Source organism: Myotis lucifugus, unplaced genomic scaffold (assembly GCF_000147115.1).
Source record: "Myotis lucifugus unplaced genomic scaffold, Myoluc2.0 scaffold_27, whole genome shotgun sequence".
NCBI classification, from domain to species: Eukaryota; Metazoa; Chordata; class Mammalia; order Chiroptera; family Vespertilionidae; genus Myotis; species Myotis lucifugus.
In genome coordinates this window covers 9,288,424-9,300,053 of record NW_005871075.1, presented here as the reverse complement: position 1 = coordinate 9,300,053, position 11,630 = coordinate 9,288,424, and the positions used below count along the sequence as shown (strand labels likewise).

Below are 11,630 nucleotides of genomic sequence, written 5' to 3'. Positions count from 1 at the left end.
CTTTGTTTTTGTTTTTTTCCAGAGAGACCCTGATGCCACAGAAACCGGCTAATGTAAACCCTGAGCCCAGCTTTAGAGGATGAGAGCAGGCGGGAGGAGGGCTGCAATCCTCCGGGGTATAAACAAAAGCCCAGGAACTTGGTGTCAGAGAGCCCTTTTCCAGAGTTTGGGGTTAGTTCAGTTCACAACAGGAAGTCATGTTCCCCACCTCGCTCTCACCTCTTCCACTCCAGCTGTAGGGCTCCCCTTGGTCAAGAAAACTGACTCGCAATGTTATTAAACAAAGGCTACCCCCAAACTGGGCAATTATTTAGGCAGGTTTATCCTTTACACTTTTCTAAATTTTTTACAAAGAGAATGTCACTTTAAAAAGACCAGCATTTAAAAAAGTGTATGGTGGGTTTCCTAAGTTATTACCTCCTGCAGATTGCAGTGAAAAATGGAAGTAACCAGGAAATTGAGATGGTGTACCTAAAAAGTGTTATGTAAACATTATTTGAAAACAAGGAAATTCTACTGAAATACACATTGGTGTCTTGTATTATAGTTTTACTTTGCCAATTAGACTAAGACCTTCCCCACTCCAGTATGTGGGCTGTAAGGGGTTTTTGAACTTCTTGCAATTGTAAGCATTGGAGTGTGTTTCAGGCTGGAGAAAGATTCGTGTGTGTGTGTGTGTGTGTGTGTGTGTGTGTGTGTAAAAGAGACCGGCACCTATATTATTTTGAAGAGCATATACCTTTCAACACACTTTGGCCCCATAAGCCTCCAATTCTTGCCTTCCAGTAACCCCACCTCAAGAAGAAACAGAATCAGAAATTAATGAGAATGACATTTGGAAATGCAGTGAACAAATGTGATCACCACCACTCTGAGGACAATGACCCAATCCCTGTCCAGGGCCAGGAGGCCAAATTCAAGTTAACTTCCAGACCAGACTCAGTAAAGACCACATGCTAATGCCAGGACACTCGCTTTTCACAATGTGTTTTATTATTCATAAAAAAATAAACTTATTTACATTTGTTAATTAACTGTGGTCCTGCAGCCTCCAGCAGCGGTTTGTTCCCCCTGAGCAGGGTCATTAGGTACCAAACAGGCTCAGTGCCAGGAGGGAGGAAGAAAGTGGGCCAGGGAGATGGTGTTGGAGGAGGGGTGACCCTTGCTGGGCGAGCAGGGGGAGGGGGTGGGGGACAGGTAGGGACAGTCAGGAGTGGAAGGGGACTCTGCAAGGAGGTGTGGGAGGAGGGGGTAGAGGAAAGCCTGAAGGACAGGAGCCTGGAGAGGTCAGGAGGGGGTGGATCACCCCTAGGAGGGGACAGGATAGACCTAAGCCTGGTTAGGAAGGGTAGGGAGCCTGCAGGAGTGAGGGGTCTGCCCGCAGCACGGAGGCCTAACTGCGGGGAGCACTGGGGCCAAAAGGCTCAGGTGTTCTCAGACTGCTCCCGCTTCTGGGACAGAGAGAGGGCACCCACTGGTCTTTCCTCCTGGAGGGCTCCGCCCTGTGGGATACTAAGCCCACCCAGGAATTCACTCTCCTCTCTTTGCAACTTAAAAACCTGCCCGATGTGGGTCTCACGCGAAGATTCCTGTCTTTGAAGCCGATTGTCACGGAGAGAGCGTCCTAACCAGTCTAATGGTAAAGGCCGGGCTGCGCAGAGCAGTGCCGTCAGGTGTGATGCATATATATAAATACATATATGGCTCAGCTCGGAAACTGACCCCAGGGGGCTCGGCGCTGGGCTCTGACGGCAGCGTGAGGGTCTGCACTGCTGGAGCCGGAGGTCGGATCTGAGACCGGAGCAAGCGCTTCCTGGAGAGGTGAAGTGTCCTCGCCCAGGTCCTCCGCTGGAGCCGGTGCCTTGGGCGCCCCGCGACACGACAGCAACGCCGCCAACTCTAGGGCTCTGCCCCCTCGCGCCCGCCACTTGTGTTGAAAATTCGGAGTGGGGGGTGTCTAGGAGAATCCAATGGAACTCCCCCCCATTCTCTGGGGGTTCTCACGTAGTCTCCCTTCTCTCCGTGGCCCCCAAACGCAGGCGCTTAATCAGTAACCCATGGCGTTCAAGTTCGACCTAAGCGGTGGTCCCACAGAGTCTGCTGGCAGCTGAAACTTCTTTGGTGTCAGAGTCGGGTCGCCCCGAGACCACAAACGGCCACGTCTGTAAAATCAAAAGAGCGTCAGATATACGAGGAGAAACGGCAATCTCAAACCGAAACTGCTCAGCTAAGCGGACCTGTGAGAGTCCTGGTTCTGAGTAGCTCAGACTTCTCAGCGCTCTGGAATGTGCCTGTCTTCTCTCTAAACTAGAATTTAAAATTTACCGGACTCTGATTGTGTAAGATGTGAAGGGGGTCCATCCATGCTTCCTGCTGACTATGCCCTCCCCATCATTCAGTGAAACTTGAAGGAATCAGGAATTTTGTCATGTAATCGTCATGTAATCCCCTTCCTCCAACACACACACACACACACACACACACACACACACACCATCAGCCCTCCGCTCTCAAGCCAGAGTTGGCAGGTCAGAGAGGGACTTTCCAGACAGATCCCTTTGGGGGAAACTTCTGCTATTCTTCAAGAATTAAAAAATCCAAAGCCTTTTTAATAAAGCTCGGCCTTCCCTCCTTCTTTTCAGAAAGTAGGGCTTGTTCGATCAAACCTGTCAGACTCTTAGCTGGAAAAAGTTGCGCGAGGAGGGAGATTTGCCATTTCCTCTGCAAAGAACCCAGATTCACCCCGTAAGTAGGATATCAGCCAACAGTAGTCACTGGGCCAAGCACCGCGTACACGGATCAGAATGATGCGAACCCAGAGGGCGGCGGTTCTTCTCCAGGAAGATGGCTGGCTCCTCCCGTGCTTTGGGGAGAAACTAACCTGGCGTCCTCACCACCCGCACTAGAACCCTTCTTTGGGGTTCTTCCCAGCGGGCTGACTCCGCCCAGCTCGCAGGGAGCGCCCTTGGCATCTCCCAGCGCGGCGCCCCTACCAGGTTCACCGGGTGCACGTAGCCGTTCTCGTAGCGGTCCTCTTGCAGCAGCTGCCGCAGGTGCGCGATGTAGCTGGAAGCCAGCCGGAGCGTGTCCAGCTTGGAGAGCTTGGTGTCGGGGGGCACCCAGGGCAGGCTGGTTTTGAGCCTGGAGAAGGCTTTGCTCAGCACGCGCATCCGGGCGCGCTCTCGGGCGTTGGCCGCGTTCCGCTGCGACTGCTTGCACTCGGCGGCCGAGCCCTTGGGCGGGAGGGGCTTCTTGCCACCGCTGCTCCCCGCTGCCCCGGGCCGCTTTCTCTTGCAGCCTCTGGCGCTGCCCGCCGCGCCCAGCGCGCACGGCTCCTCCTCGCCTTCGGGGTCTTCCTCCTCCGCCGACGAGTTGTCACTGGGAGAGATGTAGCCGCGCTCGGCACCGCGGAGGGGCGGCCTCTTGGAGGCGGGGACCGGGTACCCCCGCTGCAGCCCCCGCTGCAGCCCCCGCAACTCCATGTCCTCCGGGTCGCTCACCGAGCCGGTGGACATCGCTGCGCCCCCCACGCCCACGCGCGCCCGCCTTCCTCCCCCGGGCCAGTCTTCAGGCCTCCGCCTTGTTCTCCTTCGCGGAGTCGGGGTCCGGGCCGAACTCCGAGGAGGACCAGATACCTGGGTCCCGAAGAGCGGAGTCGCCGGAGTAAGTCCTGCCGCTAACTCCGGAGAGCGGAGAGCACGCGGCCGAGAAGTCGGCGCCGGGCCCTGGCTCGGTCCGCACACCCGCGAGCTGCGCCTTTTGACAGGACTATTTATCTGTACTGCTCGGAACAAACCACCCCTGGCCAAAATGAGAGGGCGCGGGGGAAAGGGGGGGAGGAAGGTGGGGCGGGGGCGTGGAAGGGGTGGGGACCGCTTTTCTGAGCGCAGGGAATCTGCTGGTAGGGGCGGGGAAGGGGAAGTCTTCGCTAAACCGAGATTGGGCCCTGGGGCCCAAGGGACCCTTAGATGGTCAGTGTGAGATAAGTAAGTGTGTGTGTTGGGCAAGTGAAGGAGGGGACCTTGACCATAAGCATCCCACTCCCACCCCAATTTATCTTAGCGATCTCGAAGGTTGCCACACACTTAGAAACGTCAGGATCGATCCGTCTTTCTCAGCAAAGCACTGTTTAAAACACTGTTTTCCAAGTTCATCAGTCATATGATTTGTCTATCCAAGCGTTGCCCAGCAAAAGAATAAAAGCAAAACAACACCGAACAATCCAAAAGCTACCTCTCCCTTTCCTCCTCCTTTTCCTTTGACATCGCTTTATGATCTACAAAGCACCCTTATCTACAGTGGTTTGTTTCATTTCCAAACATCTATGACTTAAATGTTATTATCTCCACTTTGCAGAACTTGAAGTTAAACTGCGGGGACAGATATTAAGTAAAGGACCCCTAATAACCAGGTTGGTAAGTAGAAATGGCCTCAAAATCCATGGTTGAAATCCCTGGCTCCTCCATATTCCAGTCGTCTCCCCACCTTTCTAGTCTTGAGAGTTCCGTGCGTGATTTTGTTGTTATAATGCAATGCAGAGATGAATTATAGTCTAGGGAAGCGATTACTGTTTAGGTTGTGTATGGAAGAGTGCGCTCCTGGATGCTGAATGCTAAGTCAGCACAACCATTCAAAGTAAAAAACATCAAAACAGCCCCCAGAATTACCCTGACCCACACCAACCAAAAATTAAACACCCTGCCCCTCATCCCCAAAGGAAACAAAACAAAACTGCAAACTGCCTGCTGCCTCGTGGTTTTCTAACTGGAAGGAACATTGCAGTGCGTGGTGTGGGGGTGTGGACTTCATTTGGAGGTGGACACCAATGGAGCGCCTACTGTGTGCCAGTCACTGGGCTCGGCGCCATGTGACTGCCTACTAAGTAATTAAGAATAAAATTTAAAACAACAAAATAATTAAAATTCTATCAGGTTGGGGTAAGTTTACTCCCTGAGCCTTCACACCCGTGTTAGGAGGTTGCTTGTCTTTCCTGTAAGGACTCAGGCTCCCAAGCTGAGCGAAATGCAAGGAGAAGGATATGCAGTCAGCCCAGGACAGAGCGGTCCAGCCTCACTAGGCTGGCTCCTCCCGCAGAACAAATGCACCCGGGCTCAGAGCCTGAAGTGCCACAACAGGTGGCTGCCTGGGCTGACTTCATCACTCAGGCATCCTTCCACCTTAGTCTCCCAGGCCACGTCTTTCTCCTGGGGGATGTTTTACACAATCCGTCCTGCTCCACCCCCACCCCCACCCCCACCCCCACCCCAGCTTTACAGAGGTTTTCTCCTGTATATTTATTTAGTCATTTTGTTAGGGGGAGGGAGGGGCTCCTTCTGGCATCAGTTGAGTAAAAAGAACTCTTGTCTTTCAGTTTTCTCTGGGCTGGGAAAATGCAGGGAATATTTGACAGAGCATAGCAATCTTTCCTAGAGCGCTTGAACTTGAACTTGACTCTGGTGCGCATGAAGGTGGGAAGCAAAAAGGGAGAAGGGGGAGCAACAAGATGTAAAGGAGAGACCTCAGGCCAGCTTTTTGCATTGCCTATTGATGACTTGAGGCTATCAGTATAAATACATAGCCTCACACATTAGGAGCAGGCATATAGGTTTTAAAAATCTGGATTGTTTATACAGGTGCAGAACAAAGTCTTTCTTTAGAAAGATTAATGGTGGGGAGAGCGCTAGATTTTCTCTAAACAGTCGCAAAAACTGCACCCAGCCTCAGCGCTAAGCGGGTCAGAGCCAGTTTCTTTTTCTTTAAAGTACCGCCTGACCCCAACAGTTTGTGCTTATGTTTTTCATAGCTCTTTCCTTTCCTTTTTCCTTCTTTTTTCTCTTCTCTTCTGTTCCCTTTCCTCTCTCCCTCCCTCCTTCCCTCTTTTTTTTTTAAAGAGAGATGGTTAATTTCTCTATTTTTTCTTTTACCTTTCATTTCCCTTTCCCTCCATTTCTTTCTAGTTATATTTTACTCATTTTCCCCCCAAGTTGCAGACTCCTATTGAAGATTGGGACATGTGTTTTTGTGTGCATTTCATATTAGTTTAGACTGCAGTTTGCTTTAATATATCTGTAATAATATCTGACATTTTCACCTCTTTACTCTTTCAAAATACTTTTACTTTCCTTCTTTCTCAATGACTACAACAGCTCCATGTGCTCCAATGCAAGCATAACTATTTCTTTTTGGAAGCCCAGTTGTTTTAATTGTTTTGGCAAGCTATCACACATTGCAAATGAATAATATTTTATTTTTATATTTAAAAATACATTAAAAACAATTCCTACGTGCCCATGTTTTATAGCCTTTTAGATTTGTAACATGAATATACAGTTGTTTATAGTATACATTGAGGGTCCTGAAACTCTTTAAGATTTTTCTTAAAGTATGCAAAAGGGGGTAGGGTTAAGTTTACATTATAAAACAAACATTAGTACATTTAATAATGTTTTCTGTTCCTGACTCTACTGCTTATTGGTGCTATGACTTTAGGCAACTTACTTTATCTGAGGCCCAGACTCCTAATCTATAAAATGAATGGTCTAGCTTGTTGTGAGGACCAGAAAGCATATGAGCAATTGCCTGGGCCAGAGTATGATACTCGGGAGAAGATCGATAAATGCTAATTATTTCTATTACTGTGAATTGCCTTGCTCAACATCACATGGCTAATGTGTAAGAGCCTGGAGCTGACCCTGATTTCGTACTCCAGGGCTGGTTCTGGGTTTTACAGGGCACCAGGATGTTTCATTCACTTTAACTGCAGGCTTCTAGGGTCTGAAGTCACAGTTCCATTGCCTGACATTTTCCACAGGTCCCGTTAGGGTCCTTACTGAGGGAAAACGTATGGGACTGCATTAGCAACTTTTTCTTTCTCCAAGTTCTCTCACCGTAAAGTCACAGCACTTCCCCAAGCCTCACTTTCTCTATTTGAAAAGTAGGATAAAATTCCTAAATCAGAGTTACTGAAGGACTAAATGAGATTGAAGTGCATGTGAAAGCAGCATGCTCAGGTGTAACACAGAAAAGGTGTTTAATATATTAAAATATTTTTTTAAATGTAGACTTTGGCTTTTAAAAAGGGAGGATGAGGTGGTATGATAATTATGGACCACAGAAAAGGACATTTATCACCACTGCCCCCTTCCAGCTCCATAGTAAGTACTGGATGAGGAAGTTGAAGCTGGGCAGGTCAGATGGGTTTAGGGCTTAGGGAGAGCAGGGGCTGCACCTATATTCTGTGAACATGTAGTAAAACAAGTAGGTGTTTAAGAAATGGTTGTGGGAATGCATTTGGAAGGATGGAGCACTCCCCACATGACTTTCCTGGGGGTGTCCCCCCACAGCCTCCTAAAGTTCAGAACTGTCCAGTTGGCTGAAGAAATTGCCCAGACTGTCCATCTAAAAAAAACACAGAGTCTACCTCAGCACTGGCCAGTATGGATGCCACATGAGACTACTGAGCACTTGAAATGTGGCTAGTCGTATACAGTATTGCAAAATATACACCAGAGAGTGAGAACAATTTGAATAAAAGAAATATAAACCATCTCATTAATATTTTTAAAAATATATGCCAAACAATGATAATATTTCAGATAGCTAGGGTTAAAGGAAATATATGAATATAAACTAATTCCACCTGTTTCTTTTTATAAAGTGGCTACTACAAATGCAGAATTTCATATGCAGCTCGCATTATATTTCCATTGGATAATTCAGGGATTAACTCTGCAACTGTGCTTTGAGTGTCTCCTGTTTGCTGTGGCAGGTGTTGGTGAGCCTGACTCCCGCCCACTTGGAGGGCACATTCTCATGGGAAAAAGCAGGATAATGTGGGAAGCACACACGACATCACGTCTCCTCTCGCTTGTCCTTTTCTGGGCCATCTCGCCTGCATCTCACCACGTGCACCCAGACTCTTCTCCTCGGCCCAGCCCACAACACGTGCAGAAACACTTCCTGTTTGGTTGTGCCCAGCCCTTTGTAGCCCAGGAGAGGGTGGCATGGACCCCCAGGCAGGATGAGCCAACCTGCAGGCATGGCCAGGTCTCTGGTGCCCAGTTCAAGGACCTTTTCAGAGCAGACCTGGGTACAGAGTACGATGTCCAGGCCAGACAGACAGGCAGACAGATGCTCCAGTCTTGTGGTGTGCAGATCACGTGGATGTACAGGTCAGCTCTGGGGCAGGTCACGTGGAGGCAGGTCACGTGGGGTCACAGAGTTAGGCCAGCCTTTCCCCAGGCCCTGGCTGTGGCTAAGCCAAGCTCCGGCCCATCTCAAGGTCAGCCTCAGTTCAGGATCTTTGGGGAAGTCCTTGGTTTATACGAATGTCTGTTTCCCTCCCCAGGGAAGATAAGGAACACCTGCGGATTGGACACCCCCCCCTCCCCTCAAGGTCAGGCACCTGTGGAAACAGTTGTATTCCACTCGTGGAGTCCTCTGCCACGCACCACACAGCCAGTTCTCGCTGCTGGTTTATTTGTCAAAGAATTGGGGCCAAATCTTTGCCTGCTGTGGCCCTGTGAGGCCTTAGTATGCAGAGCAGCCAGTGCCTGGGCACAGGTTTGCAGGGGCTGAAGGTGGAAAAACCAGGGTTAAGAACAAGAAAGGGGAGAGGGAAAGTGATAAGACTCAGACCTGATTTTCTCTGCCTCTCAGGAGAGAAGGAAGAACTCTTTGATTGTCTTGACAACTGAAAACGCAGAGGGCTTCGGGAAGAGACTTTTGGAAAGCACTGTCTGTGGGTTCTAGGGAGGTGGCCGATGCCAAGGCGTCACTGGTCCACAGCCTTCCGTTTCCAATTGGAAGACTGTCTCCTGCACATGACTTTGAACCCTGGGTTAACAGAGTTTGTTTGCAGAATCTCTGGACCTCATTGACTTAGAGACTCCTGAATGGGGAGCTAATCTGGGCTGTGGCTGCAGCCTGAGAACAATATTATTTTTAAAAAATCGCTCCAGGCAGCCTTCTACTCTTAGAAGCTAAGAAACTTCTGATTCAGGAGATTTTCATTTCACTGTGGATTTTTATCAGCAGAACTCCATTATGGAACAGCTCAGGTCTCCAGTATGTGGCCCCAAGCCTTGTGGGAGAGATTGACATCCTGCCATGTGGCAGTAATGGAAAGAACCCGTCTGCTGCGGATGTTAGATCTCTGCACTCACAAGCCGAGTGGCCTAACACCACTTGCTCGCCTCTTTGGAGCTGTTTCTCTGAGTATACCCTACGTCCAGGTAGTCATGTGGTCGTGATGGTCCATGAGCCTTGTGCAGGCTCCCATGGAAACCACAGAACATTGTACAAGGTCAGTGATCCTGTTATTGTCCCCCTTCTCTCTCCTAGAGGCTCATTCTTTTCCTACCCCCTTTCCCAATGGTGCACCTGCTCAGAGTCACTCTCATTTTAGCAGCGCCCCCCCCCCATCAGCACCCCCCACCCCATCCACTATGGAACACCAAGTGAAAACTGCCTCCTGGCACCAGAAGGAAGTCCTCATGTAATAGATACTTTGTGGTGTCAGAGAGCAGGGATTCTGTACACTTTGTCAAGCAGTCCCTTAACTAACCCTTCTGTAAAAGAGGGGCATATTTATTTACATACAAACTTTGTTCCCCTTCCCCCAAGCCCCTCTGACCTCCAGTTCTCATAGATGATCAGAGACTAAGGCAGGTGTTTTGGGAAATGTACCTACTTTTCCTTGGTTTCCCCACCCCCTTTGGTTTATTTGTGCTGCTCTTCCCAATTAGCAGGGATAGCTTGCAAGGAGAAAAACAAAACAAAACAAAACAAAAAAATCAAGAACAAAACAAACTATCCTGCTGCATTCCTCTAGGTTTTTGTCTCAAAGGAGAACTCTTGATGATGTTGCAAACAGAACTAGACAAGGTGTCCTCATCTCTTGTTTCATCACTATTCTTCTATGCCTTCTTGGATTGCCATATTCAGGCAACTTCCTTTAGGGAAGAGAAGAGCAGAATTAAAATAAATAAGGAGAAATGAAAACATGAGACTGTGAGCTCAATGAAGGCAGAGCCTGCCTTGTTCATCTAGCAGCCCATGTCCAGCAGCAGCTTGTGAAAGCCACTACTTGAATATTTGAGGATTGAAAACATTCACAGATAGATGAACACAATCCAGTCTGTATCCATAACTAATGGGAGACACTCAATCTATCATTTGCACATTCTAATCAGTGCAGTTCAATCCTATATGCTTTATCTTACTGTTAACACTTCCAGGGACCCAATCGCATTTATCATTTGCTGAATGGACTTCTAAATAATAATTCCTCTTTTCAAATGTAGCTTATATATCTATCTACTTATCATATACAGTACTATCCTTCCAGAACCCCAGAGCTAATTCTAAATAACTGAAGAATTACATTTATTATAAACATCCCAGCAGTAAGATTTTTAAAATAAAAATGAAATGCAGCTTTCAAAACCATTTTTAACTATTTTTACAGATTGAAATATATTCAGAATTTTCATAAAGTTTCAGGGGATCACAGACCTACAAAGCCTCAGATTAAACCTTCAGTAGAGTAAGGAGATAATGGAGCTTTTCAAGGTCCACACATTCAATGGGTAGGCAGAGAAGGGGGATTCAGAGAAAGAAAGGCAGTTATCAGAAAGGTGAGAGGGAAACCAAGAGAGAATAGTGTTGTTGAAAGCAAGGGAGGAGTTTCAGGAAATAATGGGTGGGGACTTCCAGTTGAGATGGTCACCATACCTCACCGTAAGTCACACTCTGAAGCTTCCATACACAGAGCAGTGAGTTAAGATGTAGAAATGGAAAACTAAAAATACACAACATGTTTAAAAGCAAGAAAACTACCTCTGTGGACCAGCAGTGGAAAGAAACTGAATGTTGAGTGATGCTGAAGTTCCTGGCAGGTTCTCGGGGTCTCCTTCAGGCAGAAGCACCCAGCAATTGAGTTTCTGCAGAGAAGGCAGGGGACCATAACTGTCCCATGTGAGGAGGGAGGCTGGCCTGTCACTGCTCAAATTAGGGTGTTGGAGCAGGGACACCTCAGTGGATGCAGCCACTAAGGAAGCAAAGGAAAGCAGGTCCAGGCAGCATCTGGGCTCTGTGACTGGGTCAGTTTCAGTTGTTTTTTCTCCTAATCATGGGTCACATTTTCCTGCTGCTTTGCATGCCTGATAACTTTTCTTTGGATGCCAGATGTTGGGAATTTTGCCTGTTGGGTGCTGAATATATTTGCATTCCTATAACTATTACTGTGCTTTGTTCTGGGATGCAGGTAAGTTACTTAGAAATGGTGTAATCCTTTTCAGTCTAGCTCAGTGGTGGCGAACCTTTTGAGCTCGGCGTGTCAGCATTTTGAAAAACCCTAACTTAACTCTGGTGCCGTGTCACATATAGAAATTTTTTGATATTTGCAACTATAATAAAACAAAGACTTATATTTTTGATATTTATTTTATATATTTAAATGCCATTTAACAAAGAAAAATCAGCCAAAAAAATGAGTTTGCGTGTCACCTCTGACACGTGTCATAGGTTCGCCATCACTGGTCTAGCTTTTTAAGATTGGTAGAAGGAATCAGAACAGTGCTCATTCTAGGACTAATTTTTCCCCCTACTGAGGCAAGAGTCTTCTGAGC

The 11,630-nt window shown here is 48.0% G+C and overlaps 1 protein-coding gene across 1 annotated transcript; it reads right to left on the bottom strand.

Annotated features, from left to right (window-relative positions):
* Positions 1-1,000: 1,000 nt before the first annotated feature.
* On the bottom strand, positions 1,001-3,515 carry MSC (musculin). Its single transcript, XM_006086363.3, has 2 exons — positions 2,994-3,515; positions 1,001-2,162 (listed from the first exon to the last, which is right to left on the bottom strand). The coding sequence occupies exons 1-2, from the start codon at positions 3,513-3,515 to the stop codon at positions 2,076-2,078; spliced, it is 609 nt and encodes a 202-aa protein (XP_006086425.1). The 3' UTR covers positions 1,001-2,075.
* Positions 3,516-11,630: the final 8,115 nt, after the last annotated feature.